This window comes from Cordyceps javanica, chromosome 1, assembly GCF_051103115.1.
Source record: "Cordyceps javanica chromosome 1, complete sequence".
Taxonomy (NCBI): Eukaryota; Fungi; Ascomycota; class Sordariomycetes; order Hypocreales; family Cordycipitaceae; genus Cordyceps; species Cordyceps javanica.
In genome coordinates, this window is record NC_139295.1 from 261,790 (window position 1) to 287,702 (window position 25,913).

At 52.3% G+C, this 25,913-nt stretch overlaps 6 protein-coding genes across 6 annotated transcripts; 3 read left to right on the forward strand and 3 right to left on the reverse strand.

Moving 5' to 3' along the window:
* Positions 1-3,579: 3,579 nt before the first annotated feature.
* On the forward strand, positions 3,580-4,416 carry V2A60_000083 (uncharacterized protein; the record flags this gene model as incomplete). The annotated part of the gene is made up of 1 exon (XM_083251454.1): positions 3,580-4,416. One exon carries the CDS (start codon positions 3,580-3,582, stop codon positions 4,414-4,416), a length of 837 nt encoding a protein of 278 aa, XP_083107580.1.
* A 3,195-nt stretch (positions 4,417-7,611) lies between these two features.
* On the forward strand, positions 7,612-10,235 carry V2A60_000084 (protein kinase family protein; the record flags this gene model as incomplete). The annotated part of the gene is made up of 4 exons (XM_083251455.1): positions 7,612-9,213; positions 9,271-9,564; positions 9,618-9,796; positions 9,845-10,235. The coding sequence occupies 4 exons, from the start codon at positions 7,612-7,614 to the stop codon at positions 10,233-10,235; spliced, it is 2,466 nt and encodes an 821-aa protein (XP_083107581.1).
* Positions 10,236-10,486: 251 nt separating this feature from the next.
* Positions 10,487-11,811, reverse strand: V2A60_000085 (uncharacterized protein; the record flags this gene model as incomplete). Its single annotated transcript, XM_083251456.1, has 2 exons — positions 10,487-11,280; positions 11,349-11,811. The coding sequence occupies 2 exons, from the start codon at positions 11,809-11,811 to the stop codon at positions 10,487-10,489; spliced, it is 1,257 nt and encodes a 418-aa protein (XP_083107582.1).
* A 1,554-nt stretch (positions 11,812-13,365) lies between these two features.
* Positions 13,366-14,175, reverse strand: V2A60_000086 (chitin deacetylase family protein; the record flags this gene model as incomplete). Its single annotated transcript, XM_083251457.1, has 1 exon — positions 13,366-14,175. One exon carries the CDS (start codon positions 14,173-14,175, stop codon positions 13,366-13,368), a length of 810 nt encoding a protein of 269 aa, XP_083107583.1.
* A 2,139-nt stretch (positions 14,176-16,314) lies between these two features.
* Positions 16,315-17,123, reverse strand: V2A60_000087 (putative quinol monooxygenase; the record flags this gene model as incomplete). The annotated part of the gene is made up of 3 exons (XM_083251458.1): positions 16,315-16,341; positions 16,430-16,482; positions 16,565-17,123. 3 exons carry the CDS (start codon positions 17,121-17,123, stop codon positions 16,315-16,317), a joined length of 639 nt encoding a protein of 212 aa, XP_083107584.1.
* Positions 17,124-23,356: 6,233 nt separating this feature from the next.
* V2A60_000088 (Hsp20/alpha crystallin family protein) lies at positions 23,357-23,983 on the forward strand (the record flags this gene model as incomplete). The annotated part of the gene is made up of 1 exon (XM_083251459.1): positions 23,357-23,983. The coding sequence occupies one exon, from the start codon at positions 23,357-23,359 to the stop codon at positions 23,981-23,983; it is 627 nt and encodes a 208-aa protein (XP_083107585.1).
* Positions 23,984-25,913: the final 1,930 nt, after the last annotated feature.

Consider the following 25,913-nt stretch of genomic DNA (forward strand, 5'->3'; position numbering starts at 1 on the left):
GGTCGAGAATGGGGAGGGGGTTTAAAGAGGATGCAGGCGAGCAGCAAGCAAGCCCAATGTGTGTACTCTTGACTCCCAGACTCCGATGTTGAAGAACGGAAGAGGCAAAAAGAATGGGGGCGAGAGACACGGGAACAGAGTTTGATGGGCGCGGATACCTGAAGATGTCTGTCTGTGTGTGTGTGAAGGGTAGTGACAGAGGGAACAACTTGGCCATTTTTTTCTTCAAATGTCTCAATTTCATCTACATGATTTTTTTCATCAGTTCTTTTTCCCTTGTCTGAGCCTGACAAGGGTATATGTGCGCGCGGGGAGAGTGAGGGAGAGAAGGGAGGAGGCTTTGCCGAATTCTTGACGCTACTGCCCTAGTAATATAATGGGAATAAACTATTAGAACTCTCCTGCCCTACCTGTTTTTCCTTTTTTTTTAATTGGTTTTTTGACCTTCGGCCAGCATGTGAGAAGAAGAGATGGGCATACTGATACCGAGTACTCCGTAGACTACCGTGTGGCCCTTGCTCTCTCCCCTGCCTGCCTTTACATATACCCTGCCCCGGGCGGACCAGATGGATGTCCAAGCCCAATTGGGCGACGGACGAAGCGAGACATTTCGTTGCTACAACGTTGCCCGTCGTACAATGATTCAATGAGCAGGTAATCCCTACAGGTGATCCGGACTTTCTCAGTTGGTCACCTATATTTTTTTTACTTTTTGGTTTTGCCTTGGTTCGGCCAGAAAAAAAAAGGAGAAAAACAAGTCGTCATTCGAGTTTCGAGAGTCTAGAACTTGCGATAGTTTTGGTTCCCGAGTTCCGAAGAAAAGGCCGCGCAACCAGGAGAAAACACACACACACAAGAAAAGGTACAAGATGGATGGACAGAGCAACTAATCTGTACCAGCACACCATTGGTTCAAATGGGTCTTCGCCTGATTTAGCGCCCAACTCTGTGCAGCACCATTGGGCGGGCATCGACCCTGATTGGCGGATCGCCCGTGCTAAAGAGGGGGCGTGTGGTGGGAAAGAGGGGCGGAGGGGGGTACCAAAAGGTGGATGCCCAGGGGGGACCTCTGCATCCAAGGGATTACTAGAGCTAAAGGGAAAAAGAGGGCAAAAAAAAGGAAGAAGACGTAGTAAATCGAAATAAATCGGTCGCACTGCGTACAAGTTGAACCAAAAGTCGATTGCTGAATGAATGAGTAAACCTTTTGTGGTGCAAGACCAGATGTACTCAGTATGAGTCGGACGAACAGAATGGGGGCGAATGGGTGCCTTCTGTGTTTTTTTTTTTTGGGTCCCCTTCCCCCCCCCCCCCTTGACGCTCGGCTGATGTCCAAGGACCTACTGATTGGCCCAGAAAAACACAATGACCCATGGTGGATCGGCCGTCAGGCTTATAGCGGGTCAACCAGGGAGTCCGGCGCCAGGCACCAGAGGCCTACTGGTAGGCGGTACCTGGTGGCGTTTTTTTTTTTTTTTACTGAGTACTCTGGCCCGAAAATGGTGCCCCATTGTGCCCATCACCCTATCAGACAGCACTGACAGACCGTCCCAAAGGCTATTCGCACCGTTTCTACCGCTCGGTACCTGCACAAGTCAGTTAGTTGAGGGGGGGGGGGCTTGATTAGTCTAGGTTCATGGTGGCGCGCGCGGACGTCTGCATGTATTCATGTATTCATGTACTCAAAGTACGTAAAGCCTACACATGAATAAGTGCATTCTGCAAGTACCCTTTTTTTTTTCTCTGCCTTTTCCTCTTCCTTTTCTTTTGATTCTTTACTTACTGTTTCTAGCCGTTTCTTTTCTAGTGTCTTTTCTTTTTTTTTTACTTTCCTTCTTCCGTCTTCCAACTCGTAGCGCGTGTGTGGCTGGATGGATCTGATGCCGGCCGTACTGCATCTTGTTCCCCCTCCCACACACACACACACACGCACACACGCTTCTTCTTTTCTTGCTCTCCCCCCCTCCCCTTCCTCCAAATCCGTCTGCCCAACTTTTTTTTCCCTTCCCTTCTTCTTTCCTTCATATTCTTTGCAAGAATAACATCTTCTTGTCCGTCCTTTTTTTTTCATCCCACTCTCCCTTTCTTCTGCTTTTATCGCAAACGGCTGGTTTCGTCCCAATTCTGTCTCCCTTTCACGCCTTTGTCTCCCTCATTGACAAAAGAAGACGTGAAACTTTCTCTCCCTTTCTCGATTACTATTAGTCTGTGACTATTACTGCCTCGCCTACGCACGCTACACAACCGCACCACTGCACTACCAATAACCGAACAAACGAACAAACGAACAACGAACAAACGGGGGAAACCAGTACCACCCGCATCGCAAACCGTTGCCAACTCGTCTTTTTGCGACTTCGTCTGTTCCGCGTCCGAGCACTCCTTTCAAAGAATCTCTTGAGCCATTGCGAACCGCCTTGCGTTTTTTTGCTTCTCACAACCACTCTCGTCATTCCTTGACCTCAACGCATTGTCCTGTCAAGCTGGCCACCGACAACCGCCCACACACGGCAAACGGACGACACTAGCTTCGCACCTGCCAGGTACCAACACAGCAGCGCCCCCTCCCGCCAAACAGGGAACCACCGACCAAAAAAAAGAGGAAACGCCCGCAGCCCACTTACTCGCAATCCACACACTACTCAGTATCACTATCAGTACTTGCGCTACGCCATTTTTCGCTTCCCTTGCAGGTCCCGACTCTGACAAAAAAAAAAGACTGTCAGACAGCCCAGAGGTTTCGTTTTGGTAGAACCACTTCGGAACCACTCAGTCTCTTTCTCTTTTTTATCGTTTCCCGTCAGCTCTCAGGATTCAGGATTCCCAGCAAACAGCCAATATTCTGACCCTTGGCCCGCTTTGTCTGCTCATCCTGCTCGGCCCTTTCCCCGCACAACCACTCTGCTGACCGCCGCACCTGCTCAGCGCTACTATTAGGTACCTACTTGCCTACCTGCTACCTGACCTGCCTGCGCTCACTTGTCCGCTGCCCGCTTCACACGCCCGGTCCACCCAGTCACCTTCCGCCTTGGGAAGCTTCAATCAACACCACGTCCTACTGCTACATCGGCCACTTCCTTTGCTGATCCCTTCGATTCCGCCAATCCCACCATCGCAAAACAGCCCTGGCACTACCGCTTGACACGCGCCCTATCCAACCACTGCGCAATCTGCAACGTTTCTCGTCAAGCCACACAACCTGTGCTTCCCCAGAGAATCTTCGTCTCACCTCGTGGTCACCGGGTTCAACATACCACGCAGTCACTCACCCACCTAGCGCCCACGGCAACAGCCCACCCTTACTGTCTTGCCCAGCATCGACTAGTTACCAACTCCCTAGCTACCTACCTAGCTAAGGTATCTATCTATTCTGCCTGGCTAGTAGTGTCTACCTGACACTATCGCTCCACCACCTGCTACCTTGGACCCGTGCATCCACTCCGGCTGCTAGTTCTCATTGTGCTTGTATAACTAATACAACACAATCGCCCGCCCTCGCCCGCTCTCGTCTGCCGGCCACGATCTCTGTTGTTCCTTTACGTTTTCGTCTTTACCGACTCACAACCTCACGGCCTCGCCATGTCTCTGTCGCGAGCCTTCACCACCTCTCGCCGCAAGCTCGGCCTCGATGCTGACTCGGCCCCTAGCTTCATGAAGCGCAGCAACACCACAAAGGTCCCCGAATTCCGTCCCAAGATTTCTGGCCCCGTCGAGCTCATTCACACCACCAACATCCTCACCTACAGCGCTCCGGACCTGCCTCGCTCTGGTCGCAGCAACTCGACGTCCTCCAGGACCGCCGACTCGGACACAGAGACCTTCATGACGGCCGACTCTACGCCTCCCACCAGCCCTGATGTCTCTCCTGCCGAGCGCGACTGTGCCTCGCCCACGCCTGAGCCGAACCACCTGTCCTGCTACTTCCAGACGGCTGCCCGCACCGCTACTCCGGACCCCACCGCTCCCGCCATCCCCAAGCGCTCGCCCTCGCACACCAAAAAGGCCAGCTACGAGGCCCTCGCCCGCAGGCGCTCCCTCTCTCGACAGTCCCGCGACTCGGACATGTCAGTCTCCTCGCGCCCCGGTCTCACCTTTTCTCGCGCCTCGTCTACCTCTACCCGTGCCTCGTCCGCCTCGTCTACTTTTGCGCAAAAGTCGGCCTCCGCTGCTACCCCGCCAGCCAACCCTGCCAAGGAGTCGCATCCCTTTGGCCACGAGCTTGCTCAGGTCAGCGAGCTCGCCGAGGAGTACGGCGTCGGCCATCAACTCAAGCCCATCGACGAGGAGGAGGAGCTCTACCTCAGCTCCCGCAATCTCATCAAATTGACCGCAGATGACTATCTCGGCATCGTCCACAGCCTTAGCTCCTCCTTCTTTGCTGAGCACCCCGCCGCCCCCGCTCCTCTCTGGATTTAGGTAGCCTTGACCTGCCCCAAAAAGCACACAGGCTTGACAATTTTCACTTGCATCTTCGGCTGTACATATTCAACCACATAGCGCGGGAGGGGTTCTCATTTGCCACGCAAATGCTCATCTGCACACTCTATCTTCTTTTTCTATTTTTGCGCAACTACACGGGACAACTCGCACACGGGATTCAATAACAACAACAAGGGCAGCGATGGAGCGACGGCATGACGGAATGGCAAGTCATGTCTGTTTTTGATGCGGTCCTTTTCTGGTGATTTATGGGGGGATGGCGTTTATAGACACAGGGTCCACCGACGACTACGGAACAGACTTGACATGTTTTGACGATTTTTTTTTGTGTGGTTATTCACCGGGTTTTAGTTGATCTCGGACCCACGGCCACGACGGCATTCAATCTATTTTGCTCTACTTTGCTACATTTGGGTCCTTGCCGTGTGATGTGCTATTTCAAGCCAAGTAAACGTAGAGCCAAGCAGATGCAGTCAACGTGCCAACATGTGTTGATGGCCTATTCTGAGTAAGTAGACGTCATCAACATGTATTCATGTTTTATTTTGAGCCAAGTACACCCCGGATTTCTGCCTCGGATGCCGATGTTCATGTCTCACACTGGCCCTGCAAGGCTGCAACGCATACCAGTGACCAAATAATTCCCGCTCATCAAGAGAGAGAGAGAGAGAGAGAGAGAGAGAGAGAGACATGGCAACCTTCCTCTTTGGGCAGAGGCCCCCAGGCTAGTTCGATTGTTAGTGGGGGGGAGATCGAAAGAAGGGCAGAAGGGGCCAGACAGAGAGACCCCTGCTAGTTGGTAGATAGCTTGGATGCTTGGCTGCGGCAGGCTGCGCTAAAGATGAGTGTGTGCGTTATGTCGTCAACGACATTCACTTTACCAGACAGAGACGAGTTCAAATCTTGGAAATGGGATTTCTTCATGTCGAGATTTGATAGACGGCCGTATGAGTTGGGGTTCAATATGAAAAGAAGATGACCGAGTGTAGAAGGACCTTTTAGGAACGCACCCTGGACATGTCGCGATTCTGTTATGAAGAAAAGCTGCAAGGGAGATCTCAAAGTTGTATCTTGGCATCGTATCAGGAACACCGTCAGGGCATCAGCTACTTCAAGGACCTGCTAGAATAGAAAGATTCTAGGATTGAAAATGATCCATACACTTTGATGAGGAAGGAAAGGTATATAACGCCTGCCATTGAGTAACCTGCTTCTTCCTTTGTTTAAAAAAAGGGTACTTCAAGAGAAACCTAGCTACCTTGTTGCTTATAGTGTGGTTTAGCTTCTAATCCTCCGTTTCCGACGCTCCTCTACATGATAAGCCTTGAGGACTTGAAGGTATCGGGTAGTGGAATGCTTGTTGCAGGCAGAAAACACCGACATCACTGTACGAAACATGAAGACAATTCAGTTACAAGAGAAATAAAATGTTATTGGCGTTTTTTTTGAGAATTTTTACTGCCATTTCAAAAGTACAGGTCTTGTCCTGACATCTCAGTTGTCATGGCACGATCGTAGTAGTGGTAGTGTGCCTGGGGCGGCTACAGAGACCTCAAAGAAAAAGAAAAGAAAAAAAGTGCTTGAATGAAACAATCTGGCGTAAAATAGGCTACAAAAGGTCTTCAGATTGATTGCGACGCGTCATTCTGCAGAGAACCGAGCAATGGTGCAGTCCCAGGGGAAAGAGGATGCCTTCCAAGCCACAACGGAGCTCCGACGAGATGACAGCGACGGTTGGCTCTTCGCCATTCTGCTTCATGCCTGGTACGCTTTGAAATGAAGCAGTTTCTCAGGGAATCATAGACATAGACCACTTCATGTTCATCATCCAACAGTTTGAAGCAAGTTTTGCGAAACGCCGAGCCTTTTTTTACACATCCTACCTGGGCTTGACAAAGGGTCGCTCTTTGTTGTTAGCGGCCATTGTTGACATGTTGGCTCCGGAACATGTTTTGTAGTGAGTGAGTTATACGGGGCGCTGCATCAATGCCTTTGTTAAGGAAAAAAAAATATCTACCTCGTGCGGTGCTCACATGTCATCACCGGTGCATAGTTTTTGGTACGCAAGGTGTTTTCGGTCGTCACTGTGTGGCTTGACGCGAGCTCGGAGAAAAAATATCGTTGTTCAAAAGCAAACTCTCTATTACCGTTACCGAATACGTTTAAAAATTCCAGAAGAAACAATCTGTTGCGCCAGTACAAGATAGTCTGCCCGCACTCCTAAGCCATCTTCCCAGTAAAGATGGCCGCAGCACAAGAGGAAGGGGAAGAAAGCTGATCTCCTCCAGAAATACGGTCATAATCATCATCATCATCATCTCTCTCTTTCCCCTGATTCTCACCCTTTTCCTCTTTCTTCCATCTTCTCCTCTTTTTTCTTCTTTTCTTTACCTTTCGCATCAAGCATTGAGAGCTCTCTGCTTCAAGCTTGGCAATGTTCCTCAAGGCCAAGACAAAGTCGACTGCCGGTCTCAAGCCGTACCATGGGGTCTACGAAACGAGAATCAAATATACAACCTGCACATTTACCTACACTGTGTGCATCATTTCAGTATAGTATAGCCCGGGTGATACAGATGAGCACAAAACCGCGGGGGCGAGAACTGATGGATTTTTGAGCACAGCGTCTCGAAATTGAATAGAATGCTGGATTGAAACCAAGTGCAACAGCAGCACTGGACCGGACATTGCCTTGTTACCCCTTCAGTAAAACAACCGCAGTGAGGCGGAGACCTGATGTGCGATGTCAGTCATTGAGCAAGAACGGGTACTTCCACGGGTGAAACCAACACGGTAGGCTAGCCGCCAGTCCTCCCCCAGTTCCATGCTCAGTTTCAACGGCCTTGTAGTGAGGCGCCTTATTTGCCTACTTTGATGGAATAAGAATTATTCGCGGGCAAGCTGGTGTCATCGGAAAAATTGCAACGAGTACCTACCAGTGGCCATCGTACTAGTCTCCAGCTTGCCTGGGGTGTAGTACACGAGGGAACAATGCGAGTCGCTCGGCCGCACTGTTTCTTTTGTTCTCTTGACGAGAGGGACCGGGGGAAGAGCGAGTCTGAGAGAGATAAATACAGCAACTGTGCTTTCATTGGGTCGTGATGGACTCTCGAAAGGTATCAAGCTTTCTAAAATAAACCAAAATCTTCTCATGAGAATCAACAGCCCACCATGTCAAACCAAGAATCATACGAGAGTTCTTCCTCCAACCCAAGATCCAAAGACTATGCTGCTTCAAGCAGAGAGCCACGGTGCCTCTCCCGTGCTCCGACCCCAGGGCAGTACACATCGGACGAAGAGGAGTGGCAGCGTTTGTCTCGCGCTCCTACACCGGGAGATGCCACCATATCAAGTGGTGAGGGTGAGAATGCACGCCATTTTCCCCGTGCCCCGACCCCAGGGCAGTACACATCAGACGAAGAGGAGTCGCAGCGGTTGTCTCGCGCTCCTACACCGGGGGATGCCACCATATCAAGTGGTGAGAATGCACGCCGTTTTGCCCGTGCCCCGACCCCGACCCCGGGGAACAACACTACGCCAGCGTGGGAGGAATTGCACAGTAGTTCCAAAACGATAGTTCTGGGCAAGTATGCTGCTTCGAGTGAAGCGGAGCAACGGCTCTGGTACGGCGTTCAAGACCGCGGGAACAATGCCTCGCCAGGCGGGGAGGGATCGCGGTCTGCATCTCGCGCTCCGACTCCGGGACGTGACACTCCACCCAGTAGCGACGACATAAGCGTTTCCTACTGCGCTCCGACTCCAGAACGTGACACCAAACCCAGTGACGACGACCTAGGCGTCTTCTACTGCGCTCCAACCCCGGGAGAATACACTTCACAAAGCAACGGGCATGGCCGGAGCAACTTTGACGAAGCCACTCCTGAGAGCTATTCGGCTTCAGGAGAGTGGCGAAAGAGGCGTCGAATCGGCGCTTCGACTGCGCGTAAGCACGATGCATCTAGCGAAGACCATAGGCTGAAGGAGCTCGGGAAAGACGAATGCCTCGTCGAAGAAGCATGGGCGAGTGGCGTCCCGTCCAGATGCCTGACCTCTGGCGGCGACTCCGCGTCGCGCCGCGAGTCGCAGCAGCTTCAACGCAGTACGCGCGAGTCGACTGCGCAGGACTCCTCCTCCTCCTCCTCCTCGCCCGACGAGGAGGACTCCTACCCAGCCTCGCACTCGGCCGTCTGCGAGACGCCTGAAGAGGCGTACTGCTTCAGGGCCTTCTCCGAGATGACCCTGAGGCAGGCAGACTTGCCGGGAGACGCGCGCGTGGCCGTGTCGACCTCGGCGTTTGGCCCGGCGCTGGAGCCCTTCTCGCTGCCGCCCGACGAGGACGGCGGCGCGGCCGAGACGGTCTTCGTGGTGCGGCAGACGTCCGACACCGCAAAGTTCAGCCTGCAGCTGGACCGGCGCCACCGGTGCCTCTTCTACTACGACGTGGCGAGCGACAACCTCATCGCGCACAACGACGGCAGCGGAGCGATTGACCTCGTCGCGGAGAGCACCGACCGGTGCGAGGAGATTGGCCGGAGATGCACCTTGGCCAGCTTGCGGACGATGCTGATTGCCCCAGGCTATTGGAGAATCGACGCGGGTCCCGAAACGCGGGACTCGAGGCCAATGTCCGTCCAGCTATTTGTGATGCCTCGCCGGTACGAGGTCCAGCAATCGGACATGCCCGTTGTTGCTGGTGTCAAGCGCGCAAGGGCCGACGACGGCAGCCACGACGTTGCCAAAGCTGACTCGAGTGCTGGCGCGGCAAATCAGCAGGTTCGTTTGGTGATTTTGCTCTACACAAAAAGTTTAAATGCTGATTTTTTTCATCAGGTCGTCGGGTCGGAAAGCGACAGCAATGACGACTCGATAATTTTTAAAGACTCAAAGGTAGTGAGCGTCGTGTCTCCGGACAAGGGCAACCTAGAGGAGAACTATGAGCTCAGCAACCACCGGTACATTCAAGGGCCGCAGCGATCGAGGCTCGTTTTCTGGGGCAGACACTCCAACATCCCCGGTGAAGTGGTGGTTAAGGCCATGAGGGCGACAGGACCGTTGCCCACCGAGCGGGTCGATCTGACGCACGACTGGGAGAGGGAAGTACATTTCCTCAAGTCACTTCGCCATGTAAGATGACGGAAAACTCGCTCAATTACCCACGGGAACTAACCACTCAGCAGCCCTCTATTGTCCAATTCTATGGGTCCGATAGTCGCTTCCTCACGATTTTCATGGAGTATCTACCCATCAATGATCTTGCAAGGATGTCAAGCGGACCTGACTACATGTTTTCAGGGTCGTTGCAAGTCGCAACACAGGTGCTGACAGATATGGCCGAGGCTTTGGAATATCTCAGGGGGTAGGGGATCATGCACAACGACATCAAGCCGGCGAATATTCTATACAGCAGCGAACGCGGCGCCGTCTTGGTCGACTTTGGACTGGCTACCGAGGTGTGCAGAGCGGGAGTTTGCGGCGGAACCTGGCCGTACGTTCCGCCCGAAGCGGAGGGAACCTCTGCAGTGAGGAGAGGCCCGCCAGCAGAGATATACTCGCTCGGTATTACCATGCTGTATCTTTTGAAAGAGATTGCACTGCCGGAGAAGACCATGCCCCGGTGGCAGCTGTTCGCGCGAACGCCCCAGTACCAAGATTGGGAAAGACGGGTTGGCGAAGTCAGGAACACTCTCTGTGGCAGCCATGCGGAAATTGTCCGGCGCATGCTGCAGGTGCGACCTCAACATCGGATAACAGCTCTCGAGATCTTGGAGAAGCTGAAAACAGAAGATGCGGATTGAAAGGGAAGACAGAGGAGGAGGAGGAGGAGGAGGAGGAGGAGTAGAGCAGGGTAGCGGTGGGCGGTCAATAGAGGCAAGGAGAATGCCAAGTTGGAATTTCATTGTAGAGCATCACGCCAATCTACTAACCGGTTCAGACAACTAGGGTGCAAAATAATACATTGCATCAATACTCATTATACATATACAAGAGACCAGAATAATCCCTAGCTGTTAGAATCGCTCACGGTAAGCGGGGCACGGCTATAAAATCAGGATATCTCCTCTATCCTGTTCTCGGTACTTGGGAAGAGGAGCTTCCTTGGCGGCCTTCTCCCTGCTGGACCTTTGAAGAGCTGATTGCGCGGCGGATACTGGAGAACAGTAAAACCAATTGCTTCAAAGTTAATAACGGTCCGGTCCACCGACTCCTCTTCAAACGAATCGCGACGTGGCCAGAGGGGCTCAAAGAACGAAGCAGAGCCGCCAGTCCACCGCTCCTTGCCGCCGTTGCCCGCATTCGTTTCCCCGTCGTCCTCATCAGCCGCGGTCTTCTCGCTCCTCCTCCCTTCAGGCTGTGTCGAGGTTGGAGCCGCCTCGGACGGACCAGTCACGACCTCGTCATTCCCCGGTGGCGGCGTGACTTCCTTCTTCCGCTTTCCAGCAGCGCTTCCCGAGTCTTCGGACTCGCGCTTTCGCTTCTTACTGCTGCTGCTGCAGCCCTCGCTTTCAGGTCCGCAAGGCGATGGATGGACTTGCGAGGGCGGCGGTGTGCAGCGAGACTGGGCGGGGGGACCGTCGTCGGAAGTGGTGCCTGTGCTCCTTGACTCTCCATTGACGCGCGCCTTGCCGTTGCTTTCAGACTCTACACGGCGGGCCTCATCTCGAGTCTCGCCTGGCGCCGCGCCGTCGATGGCTTCGGCAGCTGCGCGACGAGCCTTTCTTCTCGCTCGCACCGCTTTCCGGCGCGCCTCGCTGGCGGCCTCGGCTGCTACACGGCGTGCCCGAAGTTTCGCCTGCGACTCCCTCGCAGCGTTTTGCCACCGTTCCCAGTCCTCGTTCTCTTCTGTTGCCCGGAATGGTCATTAGCGCGGAAGACGGCGGCGCGCCACTCAATGTTTTCTGGATGCTTACCGCGACTGCCCATCTTGTCCTCGGTACGCTCAACGTCAGCCATGGTTCTGAATAGCTTCATCGCATTGTACACGGAAGCTTCGCCCAGAAGGGCCCGTACGGAATTGGCTACTTTGTGAAGCGACTCGGAACGCAGGTGAGAGAATCCAATGTCCCACTCCATGCTTTGGATACCCTCGGTCAACTCTTTAAGCCGTTGTTTTCGCCGCTCCTCGAGCGCCTCGTGCAGTTCCTCGAGCGTGTCCGAGTTACGCATGAGTTCGAGCAGATCAGTATGCCAAGCTACCTTGTCCATGAGAAATATGGGTGCCGTGTTGTATTTCTCATGTAGTGAGCCCCATACGACCCTCTCGTTCAAACCAAACTTGGAGAATGGCAGCCGGAGCGGGCTTTGGACCCAGTATGCGGCAGAGGCAGAACTATCTTTGTGCTTAAGACAGATAGAGGACTTTGACCAAGGCATAATTGCAGAAAATACGTTGATCGTGGATGTTTTGTGTAGGTGATGATGGTTCTTGCAGATGGATGACAAGTCGCAAGCGTCACGCCGAGGGCCGCCTGCTTTATATGTGCATCAGTCAAGTCGCACGAAGCACCATCACGCGCCACTTTGAGCCGGAGTGACCCAAAGTGATTTGACGCAAAGAGCTCTGTGCAACAATGCAAATGAAGGCCTGATTTTTCAGGACACGAGCGTTTTATTTCTAGAGAAGAGGGATGCTGCGAGAACAGGCCTACCACTTACCAAGAAGTGGCAGATGAAGTATGGATCGAGTGAGGTCTCTGGCATATCTGGCCTTGGTTCGACACGCGACAGGTGGAATCGATCGGGCATCAAAGACTATTTTGGAGTAGAAATGGGGTTAGGAAACCGTATAGCACCAGAACAGAGCCGCTTGACAATGGGACAGGTCGAGGGCGGCGAGGAAGGCTGGTGTGGCCTCTGTGCTGCCGACGTGCCACCCGTGGCTCGACTTGCGCTACCACTCGGGGGACAATACGCTGGAAATGGCAAAAAAAGAGAGTTAAGCCTTTTACCCAGTCAGCGCTTTGCTTGCATGGCCTCCCTTGTGGTATTTTAATATAAGCACAGCTGGCGTCGACGGAAGCACCTGCTTTGCAACCAACGCGGTTCGAAGCCGTACCCAAGCGTGGTCATGATTTATCCGGTAGTCTGCTGACGCCCGACTATCGCATGGACTGGCTGGCTAAAAGCCATTGGATAAAAATCAGACGAGAATTTTGATGCGGCTGTGGCAATATTGCCCCTTGCGTAACAATGCAAAGTTACACTGGGTGACCAGTCGGCTACTTGGGTCGTTCGAGCGCGAGCGCATCGCTAGAAACCGACGGCTTTGGGGAGAACCACACACACACAAGTGTGTGAATTTACTCATTGAAAGAAGAGAAAGCGGAGAGTATTTAGCAGCCTGGTCTTTTACAAGTGAAAACAGCATTGCAGGAACAGTTACGCCAGGGTTTGGTGACCAAGCTCAGCGTGCCCATTCTACCTGCCTCGGAATGCTTGCAAGCCTTACGCCGAGGTTCTTTATGAATCATTGCACACGAAAATGGAGAAAGAAGAGGGTCCCGATTCAGTAGACATGTATAGATGAAGCGACATCTAGCACAGCAAACGAGAGAAAAGGAGAATATTTAGCAAAATGGTTATGCATATATATAAAGCGACGACCAATACTACAAAGAAAAAGAAGGAAAAAAAACGCCCGAGATACGCGTGCCCATGCTGCCGGCCATGTCATTCCGGACTTTTGCAGTAATGTTGCTACAAAAAGAGAAACAGGGAGAGAGAGAGAGATGATTATGTGTTCCGAATGCTGTTTTCCGGCCCCCTTGTCGTCCACCCATGCCAGAGAGAAATAAAAAGAGCCCCCAAAACCCATGTCTAAACGTTGTTTCAAACAATATGATTAGTTGTTGTTTTTTTCGCCTCACTTTCAACGCCTCAATTCCCTCGAAAAAGAGGGAAACAAAGAAAAAAAAAACGAGATCAAAATCACCGCCTCCCCCCCAGAGGCTCCACCGACCGGACCAAGTCCGTGATGGTGACGATCCTGTAGCCGCGGGCCTGCAGCTCCGGCAGGACGATCCTGAGCATCGGGGCGGTCCACTCCCTGCGGTCGTGGCAGATGATGATGGCGCCCGGGTGGGCCATGCTGAGGATGTGGCGGGCGTTGCGCTGCGGGTTCCGGATCTGGGGGTCGTGCGGGTAGATGCTGCCGAGGGTGATGCGGTAGCCGCGGTTGCCGAGCATGTCGCGCATGGCGGTGTTGAAGAAGCCGGAGCCCGGGCGGAAGTAGTTGTTGGGCAGGATTTGGCCCTCGGCGGCGTAGGCGGCGACGAGCATCTCGCGCACCTCGGCGGCCTCGCGCTCGAGCTGGTCGAGGCCGAGGCCGCGCGAGGGCACGTCGTGCATGGCGTGGTTGGCGAGCTCGTGGCCGGCGGCGACGACCCGCCGCAGCGCGTCCTCGCGGCCGGGCACCTGCGCGCCAATGACGAAGAAGGTGGCGCTCGCGTTGAACTCGCGCAGCACGCCGAGGATCTCGTCCGTGTGCGCCGACGGCGCGTCGTCGAGCGACAGCGCCATGATGCGCTCCGTCGTCGTCTCCTCGAACAGCACGTCCGGGTAGCGCGCCCGCAGGTAGCCGAGCAGGAACCGCGGCGGCTTGTACACGCAGTACAGAGAGTAGAGCGGCAGCAGCAGCACCACGGCCAGGACGGCGAGGAGGGCGAGCGTGGCCATGCGGTTGCGGCGGACGCGCCGGCGGAGTTTGGTGGGCAGGCGGAAGAAGGGTATGCGTGGCATCGGATGGTGTGTGTGTGTGTGTGTGTGTGTATGTAAAGAGTCGGGTTAATGGCGTATATGTACACGTAGAAGAGATTGATCGCGGTTCGAGGCAAGAGATCCAATGTCGAGTTTCGTCCAGCAAGGGGGTTCTCGAAATCTATCGCTAGTCTATCGCTGTGACATGCTCCGTTTGTCGCCCGTCGTGCCGCCCGTCCTGTCTGTCGCCCGTCGTGGGGGAAAAAGACCCAATCGAGTACCGCTTCGGTACCGGGATGAATGATGCAAAGCTCGACTTGGTGGGCTTGGCCGGTTGAGTATATGATGTGGAATGTTGCGACGATTTTGTATGGTATATTGAAAATGTCCCCCTTTTTTCCGTCTCCCAGAAATTTGGCCTTTTTTGGTTTGTTCGTTTTTTTTTTAGGCTCTGGCCGTTTTGGGTGGAGACCATCGGGAGAGGTGGATATGAAGCCCGGCCAGATTACAGGGGGAGGGGGAGCTGCAAGGGGTCCCTTGAAGACGAACTGGTACTGAATTTAAGCGTATTCGGGGGCATGTCTCATGGCAACGTAAGCTGTCCTTTTTTTTCTTGGGCGACTGTCCATGAAGTTTGTGGCTGCATGACATGGCTGGGCTAAAAGTACATCAGATATCCGGAGGGGGATGCGGACTGCGTTTGACCAGCGCTTGCTTCGATGTAGCCAGACGGGCTACGGAGTAGATGGGGCCAAGATGACTGCGGAGGGAAAACCAAACAGAGAAGCAAAGAGGCAACCATTCTACCTCTTCTTTTCTATACTTTGCTTGCTATATCTTGCGGCCGATCGAAAAAAGTACCCCCGGAATAGGAGGACTGGATTTAATGTATTTTATATGAAGGGCAGTAGGTTAGTAGATTTAGCTGCATCTTGTTCAGCTGTGCAGCGCCGCAAGCCGCCTGGGACGAGCTAGGATCGGGTTTAGGTGTGCGCCATCTACTCCGTACATTGGTGCTGGTGTCTTTTCTCTGTGAAGCAAATAGACATTTTGAAAAAAAAAAGGAAAAAAAGGAAAAAAACGTTGGAAAGAAAGGAGAGGCGAAGAAAAAGAAAAAAGAGAGAAGAGTTAATGGAACGATACAAGTAAAATCAACAGTCCAAAGTCGTAAATTCACATGGCGGTGCGTATAGCTCTGGCCAACTCGAGTATTGGGGCCGACTCCGCATCTACTCCGTACTCTTAATAATGAATCTACGCGGTATTGATATTGGATTCTCTACTAAGCCTGATGGCAGAATGTGTACAGTGTCAAGTACCCAACAGTAAGTATATACTGTCTGCATCCGTAAGAAAATAAATCAGCTCCCAATGGCCAATCGTGAGACACATGGCATTCTATCTGATATGCGTGATTTTGCTCGCCATGTCGTCACCGGACATTTTAGACTTTGCCTGCGCATCTACGGGTAAATGGACCGGGGTAGGCAGCTGGGGCCGATCGTAAGAGCGAGCCCAAGCGCCACCAACCTCGGACTTTGCTGTTGCTCTGCCGCCGCCCGCATGCAATTGTTTATGCCGCGAAGCGATGGATATATGGGATTTTTTCTCTGTTACAAAAAAGCGATCGCAAGGAACAGCACGGCGGGAAAAGGAACAGATCAAAAAGTGACAAGGAACAGGTACAGAATCAGTACGAAAAGAGTCTACGCTGCAAACGAGTGGAGAAACGGCGTCGTCCGTCCATCACCCGCCGCGATTTTACACTTTGGCCCGCTACACCGGTATCGGACCTGCCGCGATATGCTAACACTGCCCAAAATCTTACTTTTTTTCCAAATGGAGGGAGGAAAAAAGAGCAGTATTTCTACAACCAGAGAAAAACCACAATGTGTTTTCTCAAGCCCAAAATAGAAAAGGGGGGACCAGTAATTGGCAGATGCCAAAGGGTGATTGTATTCAAAGAATGTTCCCAAGCTGCGTTTCTTGGAGAGGGGGAGAGTGGCCAGCCTGATTGCGCGGCGGCGATGAGAAGAAGAAAAAAAACGCAACAGAAGAGAAAAAGAGAGAGCAACAGGGGAGCGAGGTGCAAAGTATAGGGGAAAAAAATGAACGCTAATGTATCATCAAGTAGTCGTCAAGAGGCGGGAAGGATGAAAGGAGATTCGTTTCGGTCGTGTGTCAGAGACGAGTGAAGTTGACGTGATACTAGACAGGCGTATTAGTATTGACATGGGGGGGATGGCAGGTGGTGACGGGCCGGGTTGGGCATTGCCCGGAGTGTGGAGCGGCTTACCAGGCCTAATGATTTGCGTCCGCCGCGGATGTGATGAATGTAGCGATCAATGACTGTGCACAAGTTAGAAAATAGTTGATGGTAAAAGCAAAGGAGAACTGGTGCTAGACGGGGTTGACTTGCGCATTCCTTCACCACGCTGGGCGAAATGGGCCTCTTTGCTGTCCCAGCCGATGAGCATGCCGGCCGAGATGCCCACCGGAGCCGCGACGCCGTCATGGACGACGGGCAGCCACTGTCCGTACGAGAGGGCGTGGTAGCCCGGGATGGGCTCCCGCTCGAAGCACTTGGAAAAGGGCCGCAGGCGGTCGTCGACGAAGCCCGGGTCGGCTTCGAGGGCCGTGACGATCTCGGTGCAGGGGCTGTTGAGGGAGGCGGCGATGCTGCCGTGGAGGAAGGCGCGGGAGCTGGCGTAGGTGTCGGCGACGGCGCGGAGCGAGTTGAGCCAGCGGGCGTACGACGGGGAGGCGAGGAAGGCGTCGAGGGCGGCGCCCGTGGCCCAGCGGACGACCCAGACCCATTTCCGCGAGTCCTCGATCTGGTAGCCGAGATACGAGGCGCGAGCGCCGGGGACGGCCTGCAGCTTGGCGGCGACGTCGAGGAAGGCCGATGGCGGCGCGGGCGGCGAGTAGGGCGGCGAGAGGTCGGGACGAAAGGTGACGACGGAGAGCTGGGTGACTTCGCAGGTTGCCATTTTGCAGGGTGTGTATGTGTGTGTAGAGCACGAGACTTTCGAGTGCAAAGAGGCAAGGAGAGAAAAAAAGTCGGAAAAAGAGAAAAGAAGAGAGTAATAAGAGAGGTGAAAAAGAGGTCGTGGCAAGGTAAAGGGTGGGGAGGTACGGATAGAGTGAGGATGATGGTGGTGTGAGGAGCGTTGTTGGTACGGCAATATAAGCGAGAAGGAAAAGTCAACCCAAAAGTTCAACAGGTCACCGTATGGAGTAGCAGATTCCAGAAAAAGAGGATCGGACCAACGTCGGGCAAGAGGAAGAAGAAGAGAGAAGGAGGAGAGAAAAAAAAAGGAAACCAAAATGGCACCCGGTTGCGGTATGGGAAATGGAGATTGGGATGGAGAGAGAGGGTCCTCTCGTCGCCTTGTCTGCACACTTGGGGATCCTCTTGTCGGTATATATTTAGGTAGGTAGGGTTGCGGCAAGTAGACCGAAGAAAGAGAACAAAAAGAGATGAACAGGCGGAGAGTAGGAAAGGATTTTAGAACAAAGAGGGAAAAGAAAAAAGAAGAAAGACGCGGCTGTTTGTCAAGGACCGCGCCGCGCTACTATATAGATGGACTGTGTTTTTTTGACTGATTGACTGACTACTCCGGCCCGGTGTCTGCCTGAATGAATGAGCCCGAAGGAAGAAAGCAACAACAACAACAACAACAACAGCGCCAAAAAAAAAGGGGGAGGGGGACTCTTGAGACTACCTACTTATAGCAATAAAAAAAAGTTCCAGTAAGCCTGTTGACCTGCCCGATTGGCGCAAAGCTCGGTTTTTTTTTTTGGCCTCTCTGTTTTTTGTCTGGTGCTCCGGAAGCCAAGGGGCCAAAGGAATATGGAGCAAAAGTTGGGTTCCGGTATTCGGGGGGATGGATGGATTTTTTGGGGGGGGGGGGGCGTGGAAAGGGGAAGGGAAGGGAGGGAGGGGAGGGGTGGGTGGGCTGCGGAATAAGGCAAGTAGCCTGACACTGGGCTGTGCTTGTGCTCCAAGTATGCTTGTGTGAATGAGTGTACTTGTTACTTTGGCTGCAACAGGACGTGTTCAAGATGGTAATCCCGCCCCAGTCGCTCAGTGGGTAATATAAGGTGGCAAGGACCAGGAGATCAGTATCAAGTAATTATTGGATTTTTTTTTCTCTCAGTAAGTAGTTTAAACGATGCGCGGTAATTCGTCTTCATTTCGCGACAGGGACTTGTATACCTCTTCTTTTTCTCTCTTTTCGTTGGCCAGTACTTACAGAGATCTATGTCATGCTGGGCAGTAAGTTAAAAGGTCATGCCGTTTGCCCTGCGCAACACTGGAAGGGCAAAAAAGCCGCCAGCCAACGGGCACGTGTCGGAGAGTGAGGGAGGGGTGTGTGTGTGTGTGTGTTGCCAAGTTGCTGTGCGTGATACATGACAAGAGACGAGGACGAGCGAGGGAGAGGCGATGGAGAGCAGACGATAATATCTAGGAATAAACTTTGGTTTTAATTTAATTTGCCTTTTATTTATCGTGTCTCCTTCTTTTTCCTTTATCGCCCTTTATCTCTTGACGATGGGCGGCCCTTTGTGATAACGATCGATGATCCAATCTTGTTATCTGACCGTCCCAAGTGTTCCTTATTAGTACAGATTAGTTATGTAGGTACAATGTTGCTGCCACTTACTTTGCAGCTTCCTGTTCCGCGCGCCTCGGTCCAGCAGCTCTTCCTCCTTCCCCCGCTCCTTTTCCCCTCTCACTTTCTGACCTCGCTCATAATAAGGGCCGTTTTACTATTACATACGTTATTATCATCTCCCCCCCCCCCCTCTCTCCTTCCTACGCCTGGACCACCGAACGCACGCACACAACGAGGCCGATCCCGGGGCAGCTTCGCCCAGAAAGGACCAGAAAGCTGTGGAGCCCGCCCGCCGGTGGGCGGTAATACGTTACGTCTTTGCAGGGTCGGTGCTTCGACTCGACGGTGCTTGATGGGTGCTTGTCTGTTGTGCGCATTCGTGTTTTATGTATTCAAGTGTCTCTTTTCTCTTTTCTCTTTTTTTTATATTTTTTCCCTTCGAACTTCTCTCTCTTTGTTCTCGAGCATCTTGCAACAGCTTTGCTACTAATCGCGTCCTTCACATGTCCCCTTCGATCCCGTTCTTGGAACTCTCCGTGGCCACTTCAGCCTACCAAGGACATCATATTAGTGGACTGACTAGGTGTGGCGCCAGACGCAAAAAAAAGAGGCCACGCCACGCCTAGAAGAGCAAAGAGCCCGTCCACCCCGGAGCGGCTGTCGGAGCCGGACAGGTTTTTTCTTTTTTCCTTTTTTCTCAGTCTTTCTTTTCCTTCCCAAGAAAAAAGCTCCAAAAAAAAACCCTCGCTTGATGCAAAATCAGTCGCTAGCATGACAAGTAGCTACTCGGTTCTAGCCCAGCCCTCCTTAGTGACCTCCTCTGCTCGCCACCCCCGGCTCCGAATGAGCCGAATCTATCCTTCTCTTGCCATTACCCATGCCCACTTCTAACCTTTCCCCCCTCCCCACCATGGAATTATAGGCCGACCTGGTTCTTATACGTTTTTCTGCGAGAAAAGGTTCTCGAGGTGAATGAATTCTTAATTTCCGAGGTAGCATCTGTACTAATAGTCATTTCGTTGCATGTACCCAAGTCCCTTGATTCGACTGGATTCATTTTCCTTGACGAGGCATTTTTCTTCCGTTTGTCATGTGTTTGCGTTTTGCCAGCTGCCACGTCTCTTGTTCGTCTTTGGTTGCCAGCTGCCACGTCCTCTTTTTTTTTTTTTGGCCAAGCCAGCCAAATTATTGCCCAGTCGCTGCCAGTTGCCCACCCCCACCACCACACAACAGGCTGCCAACATCGGCCAGCCGGACCCACAATCTCTGTGTTAAAAAAAAGAATTAATAAAAAAAGAAAAAGAAAGATGCAACTCTGCCCACCTGCCGCCTGCCAGCTGTTCATGCGCGCAGCACGCACAGCAAACGTCTCTCATTTCTTTGCTTTTTTCCCGTCTTTTTTTGCTACCAGTACTCCTCAGTACACCACCTTTGCAGCAAACTACTGCAAGCCAGTTCTGCATCATCAGACACACATACACACTCACACTCACACACGCACCGCGCACTCATTGCCATTTCAGCCACTGCGTCATGATACATGCAGCCTCTAGTAAACAATTAAAGCATTTTTAACCTTTGCATCGAATTCATTCTACGGCTTTTTTTAAGCAACCAGTAACATACGTTCACGGAGTCTGCGCCGGACCGTACATATTTGTCCCGACCAGCAGCTCGCCTCATGCCGCTTACCTCACCCTAACCAACTCACAATACATTGGCAAGTACTAATAGCCTTCTTTGTACTCCGTACACTACACCGTGCCTGATCAACCATCACAACATCATATATCATCATGGTCGGCCAGCTACGCAACAACGAATTCGCTTCGTCACTCAACGACCGACGTGTCTCTCATCTCTCCCATCTCCGCCAAACATGACCACCCGAAACGCCGAGACCGGGCCACGAGCAAGAGGACAAGGGCGACGCAATGGCATCAGGACTGTCCTATACAGTATACAGGACCCAATCAACCTGCTTCGGTGAGTGCCGGTACATCACGGTGTTTGCTACGCCAATATTACACTGATCGCTTGCTGGCGGCGGCAGAGTAGGCAACCAAGCTGAATCTAAAGAGCTACCTCTACAATACGACCTCCGGCTCAAATGCTCCTCCCACCATGTCCACAGTGATATGTCGGACCAACGCTTCTCTCTTGCCTCCCTTGGCGTGACTTCAGGAGATTGAGCATTTCCTGCGAGCCTCGTCAGCTTCTTCCATTCCAGAAGAACGACGCATTTGGCAGCCAGGCCCTGCCAACTAGTCGCCGCCCGCGCAGAGAGCCGTCCGGGGATCGGAACCCGGGTTGAGAGGCCCTTGATGAATGACGCCACCCGGATGCCACAAGTGCGCAGCCGGGGTACGTAGCCGTCGGCGCTGCAGATACTTGATGTGATTCAGCATCGCCGCCTGCAGCATCGCTTCAGCACGGGATCGCAGGTAGTTGATCACGCTGATAGACTTCGCCTCGTCATGATATCTTTCTTCTTCCATGGACTTACAGCCACATCGCGGCTCCCCATCAGTCCTCCCAAGGACTGCAACGTGAATCAAGTATTTGTAGTACCAAGGTCCCAGTCTAGCCGCTGCAAAATGCCGGCTTCACCTACAGGTCAGAGTAGCCCAGCTTCGTCCTCGCAGAGCTCCAAGTAGTGGCCTCGGGATTATCGTCGATGCTATCTGCGACCTAGTTCATGATGGGAATTTCCCACGCGACGCATCGTCTGGGTGGATAAATCGGCACAGTTCAGGTGATATTTACTTTTGTTCTTTTTTTAACCTATTTTTATTTGTTTACTCGACGTTTTTCTTCTTCAAATCGCCTTCGTAAGCATTTTTTAGGAGGCTGCAGTTGAAACGCAACCTCTTTGAATCATGTGGCCCCCTTCGCCAACACCAGTCGAGCCCGTCCATCTCAACCCAGCGGCGCAGCTTGCAAACGCTAGATATACAACGTCGGTGTCACTCACCGGCGTAATCTTGTTTCCACAGCGGCGAATATTGTGGAAGAAGGGCTTTCATTGCTGGCGAGAGATTTGCCCCAAGTAGTTGTCAAAACAGATGGGACTGCTGGGGCTGGACCCGAGCCGCTCAACTCTTTGGACCTGCCGCCTGATCGGGACATTTGCGCAGGACAAGCTCTGAATGAAAGTTATTGTGGGTGCCGAAGAGAAATGATTGAGACAAAATGCGTATTCTCTTTTGTTCTCTTTTCCCTTTGTTTGTTCTTTTTTTCCATTCACCCTTCACCGCCGAGACTCAGAGTGCTGTGTAACCCCGTGCGTGAGCCATTCGCCGATGCCGGTTGGGAGTTGAGGCGTGAGGCGCAAAATCTACAAGAGCGAGCTGATAAGTTTGCCGTCGCATGGCATGGGGGTCCCGACAGGCATGCTCTCGTTTTCTACCCTCCAATGGTCCACTGTGGACACGCACATTGAGGATTAAAGATCTCGAGTGAAAATGCTCGTTCAGCCGAATAGCATAGCAATTAGCCATCGGAGAGAAAGTTGGGGGATAGACCAGTGCTACTCTTGATGGCGTAGCCAAGGTAATCATTGTTTCAGTCAAAGAAGAAAAGAGAAGGCGAGCATGGCAAACGCTTGTTCACGGGTGTTGGGTATCGTACATCTTGACGGCAACTTTGGCGAGCAAAAAGCCATGGACGATTTTCTTGTGATCCCGTGCTGTTGGACTCCAACATGGGAGAAAAAATAGTAAAGATGGAGAGTTAGGGTAAGTCTATCTAAATAAAAAAAAAAAAAAAAAAGAGAGAGAGAGAGAGAGAGAGAGGTCGTGTTCTTGAAGCTTCTCAAAGAAAATAACATGAAATGGATGATCTGGGTTGAAGTATACCAAACTCTAGAGTTGGTGCTAAGTAAGGCCAACCGCTTCAATACCACCTACATCCGCTATGCACTGTAAAACAGAGTCGACTAGCTCTATCTTGTGGTCCTACTATAGTTGAGCTTATGCAGTAGGGACGATAGCTAAAATAGACTACTAGGCTACAGCCTTGGCCTATTGTTCTTACTGCCTTGTCCGAGGACTTGGTCGGCGTAATCCTCCATGACGCCGAAAAAGAAAGACCAGATTTCCTGGGCAAAAAAAAAAAATATTCCCCGAGATAACTTCAAAACAAAGTCTGGAATATCCTAGAAAGGTCCTCGATATGATTGCGGTGCCGTCTTTGTTTTACTGCGTTTGTTCGCCGTTTGGCTTCTCCGCATCAACTCGTAGCTTCTAGAGCCATCAAGAAGAACTCCGCCCCGCAAGCCACGATCGCATCTTTGGTGCATCGCCATCGCATCGCCTTTCCATCTTTTTCTGTACTTTTCTGTACGGCTTCAATCGTTTTCCAAGGTCTTCGATATGACGACGTCGCTTCCAGCTTCTCGCCAGGCACGGCCTCGCATCACCGGCATCATGAAAAAGATATAAAGGCCAAGGTTGATTCCTCCTGTCCCAGACAGCAACCTCCAAGATCAAAACCAGAAACAAACAGCAAGCAAGCAATACTGCACAAGAAAAAGAAAGAAACTACCCAAAACAAGAATTACAACTTTCAAAAACTTTCAACCACCACTCTCAAAAAAGCAAATCATGTCTCTCTTCCCACGAGCCTTGTACGACAGCGGCGACTCGTCGTCCTTTACCCCATTGTTCCGCCTCCTCGACGAGTTTGACAGCTACAGTCGTCAGGGCGGCGGCGGCAACGGCGGCGCGTCCTCGTCCTTCTTCTCCTCCCCCTCTGGCGGCTCCTCCTCCACCTTTTGGCAGCCCAAGTTTGACGTGCGCGAGAGCGGCGACCGCTACGAGCTGCACGGCGAGTTTCCGGGCATGAGCAAAGACGACATTTACCTCGAGTTCCCGGCGCCGCAGACGCTCGTCGTGCGCGGAAAGTCGGAGCGCACGTACGCCGGCGCAATCGAGGACGTGTCCTCGTCGGGCGGCAAGCCGGCCGCCATCACCGAGGCGGGCGAGGCCGAGGGGGCGGCCCGCGGCGCTGACACCGCGGCGCCCGCGCCCGAGGCCGCCGAAAACAAGACGGAGCAGCAGCAGCCAAAGTACTGGCTCCGGGAGCGCCGGGTCGGCGAGTTCTCCCGCACCTTCAACTTTCCGTCCCCGGTAGACCAGGACGCCATCTCCGCGGGCTTCAAGGACGGCATCCTCTCCGTCGCGGTGCCCAAGGCCAAAAAGCCCCAGCCTCGCCGCATCGCCATCAATTAAGGGGTTCCAGAACAGATCAAACCCATCATTATTCTCCTGCTTGAAATAATTTTGTCAACGCTCTTCTATTCGGTTAGCGGGTCGTGGCGTGCACATGTAGCAGTGCTGTCGCGCGGGTTGTTGGTGTGATACCTCATTCTTTTTACTATCGTTTCTTTTACCGTTTCGAAAACGCTCATTTGTTGTACTTAGCACCACATATAATACCAACCAAGGTCCATTCCTTAAGCCTCATCGATCCTCGTGTGCATGTCCTACGTATATAACAGTAACTTTATAACTCTTTTTGTTTCTGCCAAGCAGATACCTACCCTGCAGTCCTATCAGACGGCACATGTTCCCTCTAGCTGATGCTAGACAAGCCATCTTTCGTCGAGCCGTGGCTTTAATCGTCATAAAACTAAGATGTAATTTATTGCCGCTCATCACAACCTGAGCGTACGACAGTTGTTAAGAAAAGTGTACGAGGGCCTGCCAAGAAGCCACCAAACCTCGGCGAAAGGAATGGCGCTCGCATCCAGTCTTTCTAGAGTAGAACGCAGCTGTGACCGTAAATACTGCAGAAAATAGCCCCCTTCTGAGGGAAGTAGCCAAGTTGAGTGCCATGTGATTCCTGGACAGCAACTTCAACACGTTTTGGATGGTTAGAGACGTAGCGTCTAAATGTTGGACTCCCCGGAGCGCGGCCGCAATTCCAGTGGCCCTACGATGCCCTCTCATAACATTAATGAATAATATTAATAACTCTTTTGGATTAATACATTCTAAACTGCGCTGGAGAAAAGACTAACCTCTTTTCAACGTGTCATCTACCCAATCCAAGCTAGTGAGACTCCAGCGCACCAGTGCAAAGAGACCTCTCATTGTTGCAACTCAGGCATCATGAAGCCGCAAGGGGGCATCCGTCTCCATGAGTATCCCACAAAGGCAGACGACTTTCTCACCTCCATCACTACATCCTTTATCTTGCTGTCTCTCAATAGCGCATCTCGCGGCCGTTTTCGTTGTCGTCGTCCATATAGCCTGATGAAACGCTTCAGCATTTGCTTCTCTCCTTCCGACAAGTCTGGTGAATTTTCCAACTCGGAATCGATCATCCGGAGGCTGGATGAGTTGTGAGGCTCCGCCACCAGTCCAATCGCCACCTGTTGCACATACTGACGAAAGTCATGCAGGATGTTCTTCACTTCATCGGGACCGGGACAAGCACCTGGGCTAGACTCGGACCAATCATCAGGTGGCTCCGAATCCTCAAAGTAATGTGTGTCTTCGGGACTTGATATACTAGGTACAAACGGCGGCGTCATGTTTGGTACCTGATCCCAAGCAAAATGCTTGAACCACCTGTGGTCTTTAATGTCCTCAGCATCGTCTGGAAACACATGCCGGCCAAATACATCCGTCATTCGATTCGGCCCAGATGGGCATCGATCTTTGTGCTGATATCGTTTCGAGCATATTCTGTTCTCTTTCTCGTGAATCATCCAGAAGAGCAGGTCTTTGCACCGATCGCTGACAAGCGGTCGAGCCGGGAAACAAAAAATTTCCTTGTGTTTCTTGTACACGGTTAGTCGGTTTCACTTTCCAAGCTGTACCACTACTTACAGTGATATTTTGCTTTGTTTCCTTCCTACCCTTGCCTGCTCCAAACGGGGTAAAACCATAAAGACACTCAAACAGGATAATTCCAATGCTCCACTAGTCGCATCTTCCGTCGTAGCCTCCTCCCGCGATGACCTCTGGTGCCATGTATTGGCTTGTACCCACGACCGAGTATGCAGTTGCGCGGCATCTAGTGCTACTCCGGGGGTTGAAATGATTCAAATCTTTGTATGCAGTGTGGTAGCCTTTGTTCTGCTCATTTTGGCCAGGTTTTTTGGGTCTGCCTTTGGCCCCATTCCCGTTGTCATCTTTGTCGTCTCTAGCTGTC